This window comes from Lethenteron reissneri, chromosome 34, assembly GCF_015708825.2.
Source record: "Lethenteron reissneri isolate LAM-NWPU_2019-01 chromosome 34, ASM1570882v1, whole genome shotgun sequence".
NCBI lineage: Eukaryota > Metazoa > Chordata > Hyperoartia > Petromyzontiformes > Petromyzontidae > Lethenteron > Lethenteron reissneri.
In genome coordinates this window covers 6,974,569-6,994,337 of record NC_083812.1, presented here as the reverse complement: position 1 = coordinate 6,994,337, position 19,769 = coordinate 6,974,569, and the positions used below count along the sequence as shown (strand labels likewise).

Here is a 19,769-nt window from a genome sequence, read left to right as displayed (position 1 = left end):
ATTAAAAAAAACCTGGGGGGTAGTAGCATTGGTGCGGGTGGTTAGCACACTGAAATAAACCTGGCGATCTCGGTTAAATATCTGGCCGTTGCAACATAAGCTGCGATTGATATTTGAACCAGTCACAGCTACAACCTTATTTTCTTCACCAAAAAACAATGACCGATATGGATATGATGGAGACTGGACTGTACTCAAACAACCCCCATGACTGAAATGTGGGACAACCCTCACCCAGCAGTTAACAAAGGGCTTTAAAAAATAAGGAATTCAAACATATCGTCCCCTCTAGAATGCAGAAATTTAAGTGGACTTCCTTCACAACTCAACAGCCATCACTGGACTCAAAGGGCCTGCCAGGAACATATTGTGCCCCCCCCCCCTCCTTTGGATGACACACACACAAAGACACCGGGAGTAATAGGAGGATCGAGATTCACATCATCAGCTCCTAGCATATCTCAGCAACCCAGCCAGCGAGACAGAGCAAAGAGTCACACGAGCAGAGCCTTCAGTGACAACCAAAGCAACTAGCTCAGTCTGCTTCGGCATGGACACAGCATCCAGAATCAACCAGTGGGGTATGAACTCGGCACACCCTGTACACAGCCCTTGGAAGAATTTAACACACAATGGGGGTAAACAAATGTGTATATTTTCTCAGTTGATAAGGAATAAATAATGAGCAACATTTTTTTAAGGCAGCAAACAGCAGTTATATATGTAAAGGGCACAAGCTTATGAGAAAATGTTGTTTTGGTAAAGGAGTAACTCACACATTGCTAAGTGTTTGCAAAGAAAAGCCAAGTTAAAAGGAACGAATGGTGAGACAAAGTGCATACATCCTTCTCTTACCGGCGCTTCCTTGTCTAGAACGGATGACCTTCCCGGCTCATACTCAAAAATACTCTTGGGCTCCGCACGATAGCTCCGTGTGTCCACGCGCTTGTCAGGGGGCTCCCACTCGCTGTCGGGTGGGTGGGTGCAGGGGAAGGCGAGGGTGGATGGATCCATGGGGAGGAAAGGGAGGATAGGTGGGTGCAGGGAGAGTGAGGGTGGGAGGGTGCAGGAGGGAGGGTGGGTGGGTGCAGGAGGGGAGGGTGGGTGGGTGCAGGAGGGGAGGGTGGGTGGGTGCAGGAGGGGAGGGTGGGTGGGTGCAGGAGGGGAGGGTGGGTGGGTGCAGGAGGGGAGGGTGGGTGGGTGCAGGAGGGGAGGGTGGGTGGGTGCAGGAGGGGAGGGTGGGTGGGTGCAGGAGGGGTGGGAGGGTGCAGGAGGGGAGGGAGGGTGCAGGAGGGGAGGGAGGGTGCAGGAGGGGAGGGAGGGTGCAGGAGGGGTGGGAGGGTGCAGGAGGGGAGGGAGGGTGCAGGAGGGGAGGGAGGGTGCAGGAGGGGAGGGAGGGTGCAGGAGGGGAGGGTGGGTGGGTGCAGGAGGGGAGGGTGGGTGGGTGCAGGAGGGGAGGGTGGGTGGGTGCAGGAGGGGAGGGTGGGTGGGTGCAGGAGGGGAGGGTGGGTGGGTGCAGGAGGGGAGGGTGGGTGGGTGCAGGAGGGGAGGGTGGGTGGGTGCAGGAGGGAGGGTGGGTGGGTGCAGGAGGGGTGGGAGGGTGCAGGAGGGGAGGGGGGTGCAGGAGGGGTGGGAGGGTGCAGGAGGGGAGGGAGGGTGCAGGAGGGGAGGGAGGGTGCAGGAGGGGAGGGAGGGTGCAGGAGGGGTGGGAGGGTGCAGGAGGGGAGGGAGGGTGCAGGAGGGGAGGGAGGGTGCAGGAGGGGAGGGAGGGTGCAGGAGGGGAGGGAGGGTGCAGGAGGGGAGGGAGGGTGCAGGAGGGGAGGGAGGGTGCAGGAGGGGAGGGTGGGTGCAGGAGGGGAGGGAGGGTGCAGGAGGGGTGGGAGGGTGCAGGAGGGGAGGGAGGGTGCAGGAGGGGAGGGAGGGTGCAGGAGGGGTGGGAGGATGCAGGAGGGGAGGGAGGGTGCAGGAGGGGAGGGAGGGTGCAGGAGGGGAGGGAGGGTGCAGGAGGGGAGGGAGGGTGCAGGAGGGGAGGGAGGGTGCAGGAGGGGTGGGAGGATGCAGGAGGGGAGGGAGGGTGCAGGAGGGGAGGGAGGGTGCAGGAGGGGAGGGAGGGTGCAGGAGGGGAGGGAGGGTGCAGGAGGGGAGGGAGGGTGCAGGAGGGGTGGGACGATGCAGGAGGGGAGGGAGGGTGCAGGAGGGGAGGGTGGTTGCAGGAGGGGAAGGAGGGAGGGGTGGGTGCAGGGGGAGGGGAGGGAGGGTGCAGGAGGGGAGGGAGGGTGCAGGAGGGGTGGGAGGATGCAGGAGGGGAGGGAGGGTGCAGGAGGGGTGGGAGGATGCAGGAGGGGAGGGAGGGTGCAGGAGGGGAGGGAGGGTGCAGGAGGGGAGGGAGGGTGCAGGAGGGGTGGGAGGATGCAGGAGGGGAGGGAGGGTGCAGGAGGGGTGGGAGGGTGCAGGAGGGGAGGGAGGGTGCAGGAGGGGTGGGAGGATGCAGGAGGGGAGGGAGGGTGCAGGAGGGGAGGGAGGGTGCAGGAGGGGAGGGAGGATGCAGGAGGGGTGGGAGGGTGCAGGAGGGGAGGGAGGGTGCAGGAGGGGTGGGAGGGTGCAGGAGGGGAGGGAGGGTGCAGGAGGGGAGGGAGGGTGCAGGAGGGGTGGGAGGGTGCAGGAGGGGTGGGAGGATGCAGGAGGGGAGGGAGGGTGCAGGAGGGGAGGGAGGGTGCAGGAGGGGTGGGAGGGTGCAGGAGGGGAAGGAGGGTGCAGGAGGGGAGGGAGGGTGCAGGAGGGGAGGGAGGGTGCAGGAGGGGTGGGAGGGTGCAGGAGGGGAGGGAGGGTGCAGGAGGGGAGGGAGGGTGCAGGAGGGGAGGGAGGGTGCAGGAGGGGAGGGAGGGTGCAGGAGGGGAGGGAGGGTGCAGGAGGGGAGGGAGGGTGCAGGAGGGGAGGGAGGGTGCAGGAGGGGAGGGAGGGTGCAGGAGGGGTGGGAGGGTGCAGGAGGGGAGGGAGGGTGCAGGAGGGGTGGGAGGGTGCAGGAGGGGAGGGTGGGTGCAGGAGGGGAAGGAGGGAGGGGTGGGTGCACGGGGAGGGGTGTGCGTTTAAGAGATATGCGGGAAGTGAGAGTGGGGAGGGAGGCAATTGGTTGTAAACTCCCAGCAGCATCGTCATGTGGCAACAACAACGACACAGTGCGCATGGCATAGAAGAAGCCTCATAGCGAACCGTCATATGCGACACCAACTATCTTCATCACGGATGATATATTCAAAAGGAAAAAGTTATTTAATAAAATACATAAAAACACACACCGAAGGCATAGTTTTACTCAAGGACAACCAATTATAAAGCTACCGAAGGTGAAAACAATCATACAAACTCCTGTCATTAAAATGATTACGTTTAAATCAAGTGTTTTTCAAAACACAGTTCATCACATGATAGACAGTACCGATTTATTAATTTATATTAAGCAATGCAGAGCTGCTCACATAATAGTATTTACTTTTTAAATAGCAATTACACAGCTACAATGATAACAATCTCACGGCAATAATTATCAATCCTTCTGGTGGCAACACACAAAAATGTAAACCCCACTTTTTAAATAAACGAGCAAACCGCACATCCTTTGGATGCGACCGTCCGCCCCTCCAAGCCAGGAAGCAAAACTTTAATTCTCCTATGGAGCCCATTCTCTCTCCACCTTCTCTTGCCTTCTCAGTACCGTCGGAATTTATCTCGATTTCTCGCCGTCTCTGTTTCTCAAATCTTGTCTCCTCTCCTCCATTCGCTATCTCAACACCCCCCACTCCTCCCATCTCTCCCCTTGTTTTTAAATCCTTTATATTAAGTTCACTTGCGCTCTTGCTTGCTTGCTTACGACCGTGCAAATCTTTCGGTCGTTTTTTAACCCACTTCCCGTGATCCAACCGAGCTGACATTTTCCACACAGACTCGTTGTGCGTGACAATTACTTTTCGTGAACATTTTTTCCAAAATGTTACACTTTTTAGGACAAAAATATTATATTTAATTACCAATTGCTTAATAGTGGCATGCAATCATCTGACCCATAGGTGGCAGCCATCTCAAACCAGAGGACGAGAGGACTCTAGCCGCCACGCATATAAAGGATTTATAGTGAAAAACTTTGTTTTTACGGGTTAATTTTTTCTCTCTCACTTCTCTCCCCTCCTAAATTCCCACCTCCTCCCCATTCCGTCTCAATCTCTCTCACCTCTCCTCTCACGAATCCTCTCTCTCCCCACAGCCCGTCGCGTTCCCTCGCTGTGCTCTTTCCGTTTTGCTCTCTCCCGTTTCATGCCCTTTCACTATCTGCCCCCCCCCCCCACACCGTGTCTTCCTCCCCTCCTCTATCTCCCATCCTCATCTCTCTCCTCTGTCTCTGTCGCTCACCTCCCTCCTCTATGAAGTTATGGCGGTATGAAACACAAGATGTGACAGCAATGGCCGGGCAATTGCACTGGAGACACGTCCGGAGTGGAGGGTGGACAGAACAAAGACAAAGATCCCCCTCGTATAGCCTTAACAGACTGTTGGGGCAAGTGCTGTTAACGAGCACCTATGAAGGCCGGCACGGCACACGAGTGGGTGAATGGCCAGCACCGCACCCGACCGCCTTTGTCTCCCAAGTGGCGATGTTTACACACCGCACCAGGTACTCATTTTGTTTTAGGCTGAGTCGACCCAGGAGAGACCCAGGAGAGACCCAAGACAGATAAAGATAATCGTCACTGGTGTTGGACGTGAGCGGTAAATCGAGCTCGGGTCGTCGGGTTCGTAGCGCAGCGTAGCGCTAACCACTACACCACCGCTCCCTGGAGTGTAGGGGGGGGTGACGTCGTCACGCAGATATGCCCTGTGACGTCACCACCACGCACGCGCACTGGGGAGCGCGGCAGTCAAGCCAGACAGGAATCCACCCAGGTCATCCAGCCGAATAATGTTTTTTGTTGTTATTATAATGCAGTATATGATACTACACGTGCACGAACACTCTGCCGATATACAAGTAAAGCCATAAAAGCAATATTCTCAAAATAATACAAACCGAAAAACACAAGACATATATTTGGGATAAACATTACCCCAAACAAAATACATCTGTCAACGTTTTTAAGGGAACCTTCGAATAACTTTGGAAGAAAAAAATCCTCCTTGCTTAAAAACTCAAGTATGTTAAACGGTTGTGTTGTTGGTGATGATGATGATGATGAAAAAATGGTGATGCAGCAACATGGGGGAAATGTTTGAAGTTAACTTACTTGCACGCCACTGGGGCGAGAATTACGGAGTCCATGATGCCTGTTGTTAGGGTTGAGGCACACCGCACAGTGTGAATTCACAACTGAAGCAGCATTATTATACCCTACAGGGTCCGCTGGGACTATCACGCGGCTTTCCACAATTCTCTCTCAGTCTGGGGTGGTGGTGGTGTGTGGTTGGAGGAGAGGGGGGGGGGTAGATTTCCTACAGTCACGCCACGTGACACCACCACAAGAAAATGCTCTCACGTGTAAAACAAACTAATGGCTTATTGTTGCTGGAATACAAACTATTGGCAATGTTGTTGAAATACAAGGCACAGAAGGACGGCGATGAAAACTCTTCGTGCTCGTGATGTTTGTTCGCGACAATTCTGTTAAATGACGTTTCGCTTACAATTCTCTTGCGCGACTGCAATGAAATAAAGGTCACGCAGAGAAAAGTTTAAAGAGTCAGGAAATGGCTCGCAAGATTTTCTTTTCCTGGCTCCTAAACTGCACCAGAGTTAAATGCAACTTCCCGTCCCTGGGCAAAAGTAAACATACCCTCCCCATTGCACACAGCGTTACCAGCCCATCCACACTACAACTGTAGCCTGTGTTCCTCTATCCTAATTGCAATCGAGAAGGCCTCACACCGCTCTAAAATATAAACATATAACACATGTAACGTCAGAGCACGACACTGCTATGCATAGGTTTACGAAGTGTGTTTCACATACGTGATTAATATATATTCCTTTTTATTCAATTATGCACTTCATTCATGCTGTCATTATTATGGTTCTGTGCAACATTCGCCACAACAGAACAGAGAAGACCGATTTCAAGTCCGATCAAATCGGTCAAGAAAATCTATATTTTAAGCAGACACGTGACTATATCCCTGATGTGTTACACAAACAAGAAGTATGTACAAATGGAAGTAAACACAGTAAGCCTTACCATCTGTTACGAATTAAGCACAACCCTGCACTGTAAATACACAGCAGGCAGAGTGAGGTTTGATGCAGTAGGAGTGTGGATAAGACAAGCATTAACTCTTTTTGTGTTTGGACATAATAGAGGGGTGGACATATTTGATATATTTCGGTGTTCATTACGACGCTATTTTTTCAGACAGCTCTGTTCTTCACCTGAGGACGGCTGCTTGTGTTGTGGCCGAAACGTCGTGAGAATTTTACTTGATTATGTTGTATAATTTTATTATTTCCCTTCTACGTAGCTTTACTGAAAGAACCAAGAAGATATTTATATAGCTATTCCTCCCATTTGTTTTTCTTTTCTCAAAATAATTTCGAAAACTCCATCATAAAACCGACGCATTGTTACATTATCATTATTATTCTGGCATGAAAATGTCCACCAATGGTACATGGCACGCGGTGAACCACTGGTCTTTCCATCAAACCCGTGCAATATTAGTAAATAAAACTACACTATTAAACTTGTTTTACCAGGTAAGGCCCACTGAGCTATATAGCCCTTTTTCAGAAGTGGCCTGGCCACAAATGATAGCTCAACGAAGTGCCTTATCACGTAGAAAGTTAAAGCGGCCAAATATTCCAAACGCATATTTCTAAACTTATAAAGTTAGGTGGGATGTTTCATGGAGAAAGTCTGATGAGTAGAATGTCATTGTCGTCACCCTCTATGGGTGTATCATCAACGTGTTGGTCATCATTCCAAAGTGCACAATCCGGAGCCATCCGACCAGCTTGTTCAGAAGATAGGCTGAAGATTGCCACAATCTAAAATTAATTTCACAAATAAGGCTACTTCTAACAGTATACAGTATATATAAAGTGTTTTTTCTTTACAACTTATTGAACATATAAGTTCGCTGAAGCAGAAACTTGATAACGTGAAATGGCAATCAATCACAATGAACATGTTAAAAACATTACCAGTGCCAAACAGTCAAAATGCCTACGATCAGATGCTAAGCGGGTTAACGCCTGGATAGCTCTTGAATGGGTGACAACCACGCATTAACCAGGCATTGTAGACCTATGCGGGGCAACATTGTCTCCCACCTTCACCAACCCAAACTGAGCAGCATGGCCAAATATGGATAAGCAACACCCATGACGGTTATCAAGCGAGGAGGCTCTAATCCCGCAGTGGAGTGCCACACTTACTTTACATTGTTGGAAATCATATAAATAAAAAATAATTGTAACAAATATCATGTCATACATGTACACTAAACAGCCAATATAGAACACATTCCTGCGGAGGGAGCTGGTAGGAACGTTGGGTTGCTCGGTCAATGGCCAGAATCAACGACGGCGTGGTGTATTCCGCAAATATGGCCGACTGTGAGGGCAGGCACAAGTCGGCGTGAGTAGGTTAAACGTTGAGTTTTATAAGGGCACCACGGGGTGACCAGCCCGTCCCCACTCAACCCCACCCTCCCCACCCAGCCCCTCCCCACCCAGCCCCTTTCCACCCTCCCCACCCAGCCCCTTTCCACCCTCCCCACCCAGCCCCTCCCCACCCTTCCCTCTCCACCCTCCCCTCTCCACCCAGCCCCACCCCTCCCATTTTTGGATGCACGACGGACGGACATAATAATCCCCTGTGGGTTGGTGTAACCAGGAGGTTCCTACCAGCAATAGCAAAAATAACATTTTGCTCTGGCTTGCAGAACAGTGCAACTGTATATTCTTAAAAGATGACTAAACATGCAATGATGCACCATCATCACGAGTTAATTCAGGCATCGGTTCTGTTTCATCTTGTTTTTACAATCTCATTTGTTCCGACTCTGTGTAATTCTCCCTTTTTCACAATCTACATGTAACGATGAATCAATTCGAGTTAGTGAAGCTATGTGAAGCCGTACGATATGCAAATAATGCAATATGAAAATCAGGCCAGACTGAATTTATGAAGTCTGATCAATACTGAAATTGTGGATCAGGTCCACTTTGTTCTGAATTAGATTTTCACTACAATACTGGCAACGTGATTATAAAAAAAAAAACACTCCCCTTGTACTTATCGCTGATTTATCCGAATTGTAATCTCCATTATCCAGCTGTTCAGTATAAACTGGGGGAAAAAGCACATCTGTTACGTGTGCCTGTTTTAAGCAAAAAGTGGCAGCTTACCGCTGGGCCGCCGAGCGGAGGCAGATGCGCGCAGGCAGCGTGGCAGATCTCTGCTGCTGCTGCGCGTCAAAATCCGGGCCGTCCGACAAACTCTTGGAGCGCGGCACCGAGTGATCTGCAGGCATGCGAAGAGCAACGTGACTGCTAATCTCGCGCAACACTGCGAGGAGGATAAACACGCCGCCAAATGACAGAACGATGATGCATCGACAGCTCTGCTAGAGCCTCTACACGTTCAGTGGACACACACGTACTTTGTTGTCCTGGAGAGTCGAGCTCCGTTTTGATTGTTATTGCAAACAAGTACATGCAGAATTAATATAGAGTATGGTGAGCATCATCATCATATATAATCCCTTCTGTTGGCTCATAAGCGACAATGAAACTCAACAAATTTCTGCCATGGCTTTCTTTCTTTAGCCAGCATTACGGCTTAGTTCAGTCCCAATCCTTTCTGTCCTCGATATTTTACGTCACCTATCCACCTGGTTTCTGTCACCCCCTACTCCTTACTTCCTTTAAAATTACTCCAGATTTATTGTATTTGGTGAAGTGGTCCAGGAGAAGTTTTCTGGACAAATGTACACACATACATCTGAGCTGCTTATAAGGTAGATACTATGAAAATGAAACACGTAAGAATATTTCTATTTTCCACACATTCAAACAATAATTCCCTGCACAGGACCAAAATAACACCTGAGATTTCGCAACAGAGCAATACACACTTTTTTTTTAACTCATCGCGGCTAAGTTTTGAGTAAATTTAAAATGTAGGAGCTGAAGCGTGACAAATTGGAAAGTGGCCTACATTTGTGAAAGTAGTGAAAATTAACAAAATGTGGCACATTTAAAATGGCTGGTGACAGATGCGCATTTGCAAGCAATCGACCGTAAAGGCAAGCCTTCTGGTACAGTTGCTATGTGACAGCCGATAAAGAAACGTGCAGAGCACAGTTCAGGCCAATACCTAAGTGTTCTGCAAAATTAAATTTTTTTTGTATCACTATGGGATAAAAAGGTGTTAGTGGTAAGTTTGAAAATATTATCGTGATCTGTAAATGCATACAATACATCCATCCTGAGCTCTCTCTTGTCACATGCTTAGCTATCACAGAAGTGCCACATATGCAGCAAATTCCACGCATGCCACATGGTCAGAAACATATTCTCAATATCACTGTCAGCACCAAAGGTAGAATTGCAAATTATCTACATTTGCATAGATATTGAAAATGTCGCACTAATATATGCAAATGAGCAAATACATAAGAATATAATATTTTAATTACATTACATTGACAGCAAGAAAATGAAGTTTTGGGATATATAACGATGCATTAGCTGCACAATGTTCAACAGGATAATCGTTAAATGAAGCAGGCAACTGCACCAGGCAAAATTAATTATCCACTGTAACGTACAAACTAATTAATTATATTAACACATTGATTATTTTTTCACTTTCACCTGTTTTTTACGTGTATATGAATTTCGCGTATTTAATAATGTTCACGTCTCCATTTGTAAAAAAAAATACAATCAATTATACCTAAGGGAATACGTAAAACATACTGTAATTAAGGCATATGCAAAAATATATTTATGCAGGTTAAAACCCACCAGACGTACCATCTGACCGAGGTGTGAAGGTACCATCTACTTCATCATCTTCTGTAACAACAAAAATCACATAAACCGTGAAAATAGCAACAAGAATGAAAACACCACGAATTGTCCCTCCACATTCAAGCCTTCGTGAGTGGCCCGTATCTGGGTGGGGTACCGAGCCCAATTCTGTCCCCTTCATTATGCCCCATCGGGACAAACTTGGGCTATTTTTTGCGTGATTTTTGTTCCCCCTCCGTTCTGTGATCGGCGCTTTGTACCGGGCTCACATTCAGTTGTTATTAAAAACAATAAAAAAAAACACACCATTAATTCATATCAGTATTGTAGTGGAGGGCACGACTGTTAGCACCGGTGATCTTCCCGTATTTGGGTGAGAGCGTGGCTATGTGCCAGTATTATTGAGCGCATGTCCAGCCCAACACAATTATTTGTACGCACCTGGGGCTGTTACCGTACTTGTAATTTGCGACCCAAATGGTGGATGAAATACCAGCAGCTGGATTTACAACGCATTAAAAGTGAGACATCCTAGAACAATATTTATGTGCACATCAAACACAGCCGTGCGTTGTAAAATATTGAGATACCCATGCAATGTATTGCACTCAGCAAATGTAACGCTACTCAGAGTGACATACAGCAGCAGGAAAATTCTTTGGATTTAAGGGTTACAGCTTTAGCCAAGCACTTTATAAACATGAATTTACTTTCTCAGAGGTGTTTTCTTGTAAAGCAAAAGTATACTATGCAGAGGCTACTTTTTCACGTAGCTGTACGCGTTTTGTTAAAAGGGTGGGTTTGTCTACTTCCCATGCACTACTCATTCTCATGTCTCGTTTAAACTGTTTTAACTTAAATAAACTCTACAGGGCAGTACAGCTCTCTGGGTAGAAAAATAATCAAATAGAGCACCTTCTGTTCTGTATCGCCACATCAGAAACAAAGTATCTAATAGTCTATCAACTACTGTATTCTCCTTGTAGACTTAAAGCAGCATGTGTTCAAATGCCAGCAGGGAAAAACTTGTGCATAGTTTGGATGTTTAAGCAAATGCCACGACGTGAGTCTTGAAGGACAGTAGACTAAGGCCAATAATCTAAAACATACTTTACTTGTACATGGAAACACCAAATGGTTATTTTTGAAATATACTGCATAAACATCCATTGTATAACAAAGTGTAGATTTTTTTTATGGCTGGGCTACTATAACTCTTTGATGTGTTTCCAAGTTGTACTGAGTGTCGTTCCTAAAGAAAGCTCCCATCATGTGGAGTGAAACGTCGGATATCATGCCAAGCAAGACGCAATACAATGCGAGACCTATCCATTCTATAAACCTATCGGCCTCATAATCCTATTTTCAGGTATTAGCAGTGAGCAACGGCTGAGGAAAGTCGATTTTAAAATTACACAGCTGTTATGGACCCGAATGTTGTTGGTACCGAAAAAGAGTTTTTCAGCGATAATCATCAAGGTAACGCAGCAACATAATCTGGCAAAATGATAATCACCATATAACAGCACACAGCATTAGACAAACCAACAATGTCTTAATGAGAAGGCAAGATTACCGTCCACTTAAGCCAGTGACAAAGTGTTCTTCAGGTTGCTCTGTGGAAACAACAAATCTATTTCCTGCCTCTAGCCCAGTGACGACAGCCCAACCTCAAACCCAAAATGCTACACAGGAATGTGTGCTGGGGTATCCGGTCAGGGTCACATCTCAATGCCTTTGAAATCTCAGGGATGCAGGCAACTATGCGTACAAAGAAAAGGCCGTCAACATAACAAGTGATCAATAGAAACAAAAATGCTTAGTTTTTGGAGGTGCACTGCAAACAGATTAGGGCCCCGTATTTAACAATGGCTTTCTTCTTGTGACCAATAACGCGACACAGCTTGGCAGGACAAAGATATGTTTTCGCACAAAGACGTCATGGAATCGAATCAACCCACAACTATATATTCTTGCCAGCAGCACTATTTGTGCTTTCTCAAAAGAAATGAATAAATAATGCCAAAAAAATTACACATTTTACAAATGTACACTGCACTTGAATTGACCTCGACTCGACACTCAAAGTGCCTCGCACTACTCAAGAGAAAGCCACATGAGGAGACCCTCGTGGCCCAAATGGGAGGTTGTCATGGCAGCTCTTGTACTTTTGGGAGATCCCAATGCAGCAGGTGACCCTGAAAAGTGCCGGGTTCGGAAGAATATTTAAACACATTCCTGCGGAGGGAGCTGGTAGGAACGTTGGGTTGCTCGGTCAATGGCCAGGGCCAATGGCGGCGTGCTGTATTCCGCAAATATTCCCGACTGTGAGGGCGGGCACAAGCCGGCGTGAGTAGGTTAAACGTTGAGTTTTATAAGGGCACCACGGGGTGACCAGCCCCTCCCCACCCAGCCCCACCCCTGCCACCCCCCACCCAGCCCAACCCTCCCCACCCAGCCCCTCCTCACCTTCCCCACCCAGCCCCTCCCCACCCAGCCCCACCCCTCCCACCCCCCACCCAGCCCCACCCTCTCCACCCAGCCCCTCCCCACCCTCCCCTATCCACCCAGCTCCATCCCTCCCATTTTTGGATGCACGACGGACGGACGGACACAATAATCCCCTGTGGGCTGGTGGAACCAGGTGGTTCCTACCAGTACTACTGTGTATATAGTGCAGCATTTAAATGTAAGGCTCGCTTGAGATTGTAGCCAGCGATGCATACGCAATGTAAAGGCTCATATGTCAGAGTTGTAAATTTTGCCAGGCGTTGGGAATTCACGGCTCGCAAGCCTCGACGTGAAGATATAAAGGATGCTGATCGCCTCCCCCACCACACAAAATAACAATGTCAAGCCAAAGATGTGCAACTATAGTCTTATTTAATATGACGTACCACCAGGTATGGCCAATTGTCTTGAATGAAACCAAATACCGATCAACTAAAGGTGGTCCTAAACATAGCTAAATAACCCTGGTTTATGTCATTCGCTACCACACGATGGCACTGTTTACCAACTCAAGCTCAACCTCATTTTCAGCATGGAAGAGTAGGCCATAAATACCCTCTAAGGCTCTCTCTCTCTCTTGTGAACCCTTTCCACCAGCAGTAGCGTGAGCAAATCCAGTAATTACCAGGCTGCACTTTAAACCTTTCACTCTTTCAGTGACTCAGACACATGCACAAGTCACATATTCCACCATTGTAAGCGTACAGCAACCCTGGGGATGGGAGTCGTAGATTTCGTCAAAGAAGCCTTATCGCATGGCCTAACATGACGCGCGATTTAAAATGAAACGAGCAAACGTAATACATACAACAGCATGTTCATGGCTGTATATATAAAAAAACAAGTCGAAAATATTCCCCCCGTGACTGGCTGCTGACCCCCCTCTGCATAGAGCCTCATTGTTCATCAGTGCTCCGGGACGCGGTGGTTGGTTTTCCCCTCTCTCAATCCATACCCCAGTGTGATACATGAAGAAAGATTTTAGATTTCCCTTAAAAAATAACGAACCACCCAGCCACCCCGAGATACGCTGGATTTTTCCCGTATGCCGAGTGACAGAGACCACTCCCATTAAAAGAGCATTGCACACTGCTATGCTTGCAATAGCAAAGGACGTTGGTGAAAAACAGAGCAAATGGTCACAGCGCCGTCTTTTGACAGTAGGAAGGATTACACCGTGGGATTTTTATTCTTCTTGTGTCACGAAATGTAACGAAAATTACAAATATCTCTGCAACGACATTTTTTTCTGAAATGTCTAGGCGGTGAGAAAAAAAATGACAACCGTGCTTTGCGTAATCTTAGAAAGCAGTCAATGAAGACAAACAAACAAAAAGACCAAGGGGTGAGTAAAATGATGGACAAAAAAGGCAAGTCCAGGGTTTGATAAGAGAAGTAAACAAGCAAATGTCACAGATACCTTCTGGATTAAGGCGCGAAACAAATTCAGAGAAGACATACGTGGGTCTGTAGGGATTCTCCTCTACAAGACGGTGGGGGGATGCAGAGGGATGGAGAGAAGGAAGAAAAACAGGGAAACGCGGCCGACAACACAAAGGGATGTGGAAAAAGGACTGCAAAGCCAAACTAAAATATTGCAAAATAAAACAGCAGAGATCGTGCAGTGTCAATAATATTCATATGAAACAGGTAAATTGTGATGTAGGTCGTGGGTAAAGCGAAGACTAACTTTTTTGTTGCCTAAAGGTAAAACAAAATAAGTGAAATAAGTTTATTTTACCACTGATTAGGGACTGACATTCCTATGCTATTCGATTTGGAAAGTTGAAATGAAAATTTCATATCTCTATAGGATAAAAAGCTCGCCCATGGATATATACTTTCAAATGCACAGATATATAAAGATGATATTGTAATGCATGATTTTTATTATTCTGAAGTAAAAAGCAAATTACACAACACCTTACAAAATATGCCCGTCTTAAATGTGAATTCGTTTTATAATTAATCATAACTTACTGAAACATGTTTAAAAGTATACTTTGAAAACTTTAGGGAATACTTGGAATACATTATGCTTAACAATAAGATTAATAAACCACGGGCTTATTCTATGCAAGTGTGTCTACAGAGGATGGACAATGAACTCCTGAATATGCACATATAGGCAAGCAAACAGATGCTGATATGTATAAGCGAGAAAAGTAAATTGTCCAAATGTTCTATGAGATACAGTTGTGCAAAAGCAAATCAATGTAAATCAAAAATATACATACTTACCCCAAAACTGTAATTTTATAGTTAGTGGGTTCAGATTAATGACATGCTTTTTGTTTGTGTTAGTGTCAATCAGTAGATCTCAAATTATTCTAATTAGTGGCTCTGCATGGTATAACATTTCATGAGTGGTAGTCAACAAAACCATGCAATATGTAATTGTTAATTACCTATGTTTTCGTTAAAAAGATAAATGCTAGATATTTTATATGTACTATATAGCATAACATATTATGGCCATGCCCAAGAACAGTAAGGAATTTGGAAACTGTTCGTGAGGTTAAAATATATGCAGCCAATTTTTATGTGCGAGTAGGGATGATGGTTTTATACTATGTTGCATACATTTCTATTCTTACGGGCAGACCAAAGAGGTCATCAATTCAAGTCTTCTCAGATCACTTAGGCATAGCTTGTAGCATGGAGTGGTAGAACAATAATGGCATTTGTCTTGTGACATGTGCCATGTACTGTACATTAACATCTACACATTATGTCACATGACAAAATGTTACTCAACACTTTGCAAAACCGCAGGCTATGGTTTAAAAAAAGATACACCTTTAAAAACAAATGGACGCATTCACTAATATATACAGTAACGTTACGCAAGAGGTAATTTCGTTACAAAAATAATTCTGCAAGCTAAATATGCATTTTATGAAGATGGTACAGAATAATTCAATGGGCATAAAAACTTCAGTTTATTTTTTTATAAAGCACAATGGCTTGCGTCAATAAGATCGCGTTTATTAAGCATGCAATTACCTGTGGATCTGTCTGTATTAGTAAGCATTTAGTGGCAACACACACAGAATGTGTTCACAGAAGATACTCAAAGCTCTTGTATGCTTCTCCACTTTAGCATTCCGCATGTTTGGACAATCTTTTGCCACAGTTGGGAGTTATTCACATATGGTCTGATATGTATAATTTTGTGATATTTGTAGTTATTTTTTTAGTGCCTAGAATATAATTTGGGACACAATGAACTAGTCTTGTTATTATGAGCTGTTACCCAACTCTGTATAAAAAGGCAAGATACCTGATACGAAGATAACGAGCAGCACACACTATAACATTACAGTGGTGACAACTCGCCACTATGATTGAGCAATGAGTATCTTGGCTCATGAATGAGCTAAACATGGGCACAATATATTGAACTGTAGGCAGAACTAATGAAAAACCAAAAAAATTAAATTATCACCACAGTAATAACAAACAAAAAATCTCAACTATTTATTAGGATTACTTGTAACTATCATGGTTAGCAGCTTCATATGTTGCGATATAATCCTGTTGTACCAAATGACATGTATTTATTCATTCTGTATTTACCAGGATTTAAAGGAGATGTACGCATGCATTACTACACGTCGTAAATTTCACCTTTTACAAAATAAAAACAATAGACGAGCGTTGCTAAGGGTGGAATGGCCGATTTAATGTTCAGTTGCAGACATGTGGCTCAGGGATAACGTGCTGTGTAATGCGCAATCAAGTAGGCGGGGCATTTAAACCAACGACCCTGAGTCTCAGATGCATGCCTGGTGCATTGAAACCCAGCCTAGCATGGTGTTGGCAAACAAATGTAAGACACCTTTAATTCAATAAAAGTATAAACTAAGCACTTTATATGTTAATTTTACGAAGAATATTAATGTTAATTCTGAGCCAAAATTGCCTCTCCGTCATTAAGATAAGACTCGTATAACGAGACTGATTCATCGTCCCCATTGCTTTTTGATTGAAATCGAGCATTTAAATACTGCCAAGAACCTGACAATTAATCACCTTGTTGTTTTATAATCCCATTATTCTTAGGTTTTTTCGGTAAAGTCACGTGACTTTACCGAAAAAAACCTAAGAATATGAATCATTGCAGTCACGAAAGCTTCAAATCTAGAATTAATCCCATTATTGTTTTTTTATCTCTTCACCTCACGTAGTAACAAAGGTATTATTCAAAAGTTCTGCGTACAGTTTAACTTGCGAATTTGCCCAGTGGAACACTGCTTGCACACCGAGCCGGGTCAGGGTTAGACTTCAAGGGTCCCTTGCTGCTACTGCACACCAGCCAAATGCTGCTGTACCTGGGTCAGGAGGCTTTTCTGTGCCCTCTGGAAAAATGTATGTGGGTTTGTATGCATTTAGTTCTGCAGACATGGACGACAGCGGGTAAAGCGGTGAGGGGGGCATTGAGTGCAGTTTGGTTGGGGTGGAGGGATAGTGGAGGGTGGGAGGGAAAGTTGGGAGCGAAAATGAATAAGCAAACAGGTCGGTGGGAGTGCAGGACACGCGGGGAAGAGTAAGGCAGCAACGTAGGCACGAGACTGAAAAAAGCACACTGGACGTGCCACTACAAACATCGCCAGGACATTAACCACGAGGTATGAACAACAATAATTGTTACGCCTCAAACATCATGAGGATGTTTTTATTTATTTAATAGTTTATACAAAGTCGGAGTGTGTATGGACCAGCCAAATCATGTCGCATACAACATTCAATTTAGAATAAGTTCCACAACTTTACGATGTATTGTTACGGGGTAAAAGTTAATTACGTGTGATGATAGAATGTGCTGATTAACAAGAGAAAAGGTAGCCTGTTTACATTAACAGAATAATGCACTGTAGCCCAGTCAGGCACACATGCACCTGAAGAAAGAGATGTGAAACTGCCATGGCAATAGTTTTTATTTGCAATCAAATTATTTGTTATTCATGATGTCAATTAGATATTACATGACCATAGCATGGCGAGCATGTATGAATGAATAACAATACTTGAGTTTATGAAGTGTAATCATGAGAATGTATAATTTCCATTATTGGCACGTGTTCAGCCAAACTTCAGTGTCGATCACAGTATCATATTTAGGCAATAAAACTTGCTTGTGAAAATAAAGTACAATCCAGCTGTCTGAAATTATCTTACATTGCGTAAATATATTTATACATGCCAAACCCCACCCCAAATGCGAAACAAACCAAATTCAATTCCTTTTAGATATGGACCATTCACTGCAACGAGAAAGGGCCAGATGGCTTCACACATGATGACTGCCAGTACCTTGACAGTGACTGTGTTGGGCCCTCTCTTCAGGGAAGCGATAGGTAGGCAGGTAGGGATTGCAGTCGGAAGGTTCTGCCAGGAAGCAGAAGCAGGACAGCAGGGAGAGGGGACGGGGAAAATAAAAAAAGAGGGCATGAAGAGGACAAGGAAAGGGCAGGGAAAACACCGAGGAAAGGTAGGAGAAAGGCTTGGAGAGGGCTGAAAAAAACTATGGAAAAGGTCAAGGAAATATCCATTAAAAGGCAAGGTAAGGTTTGGGAAAGGTGAGTGAAATGGCTACAAAGGGTAACCAAATGGCTTTACATAAGCCCAGTATGCAGCATGTGAACTAGGAAACAGTTTGACACACATAATTACAACTAGGTACATATTATACAGGCACAAAATGTCGTATCTCTGCAGGGCTTTTTAAAAGTACTATAGAGGTGATTCAAGACAATGACAGAAATAATTTCAAATCACGGATAGTTGTAAAAAAGCAAAAGCTAATTACCCTCTACTTGAGAATGTTTTCATGGTGGAAGTGTAGTATGTTAAGTACACTACATCTTGCCGTTCTAAATTTTAACCAAAAAAAAAAGGTGGTAATGGTCACTCACTGAACGGCATGGGCATAGGATGAGTGCATAGAAAGTTATTTTGGTTTGCAGGCAACTCAGCTTTAAGAGTAAGGAGAATTGAACGGAGCTGATGGAATGCTGCTCAGATAAATGAGTGTGCATAAGAAAGCCAGAATGACACGCAGATAATTCATGTAACTCAATTAAAAAGTGAACTGAAATCAGAGAACAACAAAAGTATCTTAAGGTGCATTATTTGGGCTATGAAATTCCAACACTCCAATATACATTAAGTCGTAATTACTTCCGATGTAGTTTTATCTTTGTTTATTAACTTCAAAGCCACAACTAACACCCCTGCAGGTCAAAGAAAAAATGTCGAGCCTGGATATGTTTTTTAAAGTTATATTTCACTGGCACAGATGTCATCAAAAGATGCAAAGTCTCAATGTAAGTTAGACCTTCGTACAACTTGTTGCAGCTGTAACATGGGATAAAAGTTAGCAACGGTTATAATTTGAAACGTATCTTGGTAAACCATTATGTATTATCTCCTGTCAATGAAAATGCTTAAGAGTACATGATATTCTGATTTAAAGCTTTCGTGACTGCAGGGATTCATATTCTTGGTTCTTTCGGTAAAGTCACGTAGAAGGGAAATAATAAAATAATATAAATATAAAACAATATGTAAAATAATATAAATATAAAACAATAGATAAAATAAATAATATTTTCTAGTATTTTATTATTTCCCTTCTACGTGACTTTACCGAAAGAACCAAGAATAGTACATGATATGTAGTACAACAGCCATCTTGACTATTGTTAATTTATAATATCAGCATGACATCAGTGGTCAACATTGTGCAGTACTGTAAAAGGTAAAAGTGTAGGCCTGCAACTGCTTGCCCTTGCCACTGCTGGCGGAAGAGCCTCCACTAGAAAGAGCGACAGTCTCCCTAGAGGATATTTAACCTACTCTTCTACACTGTCCAGGTATCTGAGAATAGTTGGGAGTACTCGCACTTAACCCACCACACACAACCTGCTGATCGACTCACTGAGGCGTAGACATTCATGCTGCGAGGTGGACAGATTTAAGAAACTTGTCCATTGTTTCAAAAGACACACAAATGGAGAATTAACTGGTGACCTCTGGATTGCAAGTTCAGTGCGCTAACCATTGCACCAAGGCACATCGAGTTAAGATTTGAGATTTTGTATATCACACTTACCTTTATTAACCTTGTGGATCTGATTGAACATAGTTTTGTACCAGTCCTTTGGCCGGTCTGTGCTCTGCAAGGGACAACATTGTAGCAGTGCAAAAGGGCATGTCAGTAGTATACTTTATTGAT

At 45.0% G+C, this 19,769-nt stretch overlaps 1 protein-coding gene across 33 annotated transcripts in view; it reads right to left on the bottom strand.

The window, feature by feature from the left end:
* SORBS1 (sorbin and SH3 domain containing 1) overlaps positions 1–19,769 on the bottom strand; it is a 137,664-nt gene that overhangs the window by 44,261 nt on the left and 73,634 nt on the right. For 22 of the 33 annotated variants that reach the window (XM_061565168.1, XM_061565164.1, XM_061565184.1 and 19 more), the window contains 7 exons: positions 19,647–19,710; positions 17,846–17,920; positions 16,864–16,926; positions 13,950–14,012; positions 10,013–10,063; positions 8,390–8,504; positions 856–967 (listed from right to left, as the gene is read on the bottom strand). In XM_061565168.1, the coding sequence (XP_061421152.1) occupies positions 856–967; positions 8,390–8,504; positions 10,013–10,063; positions 13,950–14,012; positions 16,864–16,926; positions 17,846–17,920; positions 19,647–19,710 (543 nt within the window). The remainder of the gene's footprint in view (positions 1–855; positions 968–8,389; positions 8,505–10,012; positions 10,064–13,949; positions 14,013–16,863; positions 16,927–17,845; positions 17,921–19,646; positions 19,711–19,769) is intronic. The other 11 variants (XM_061565165.1, XM_061565163.1, XM_061565166.1 and 8 more) reach the window with 11 other exon arrangements.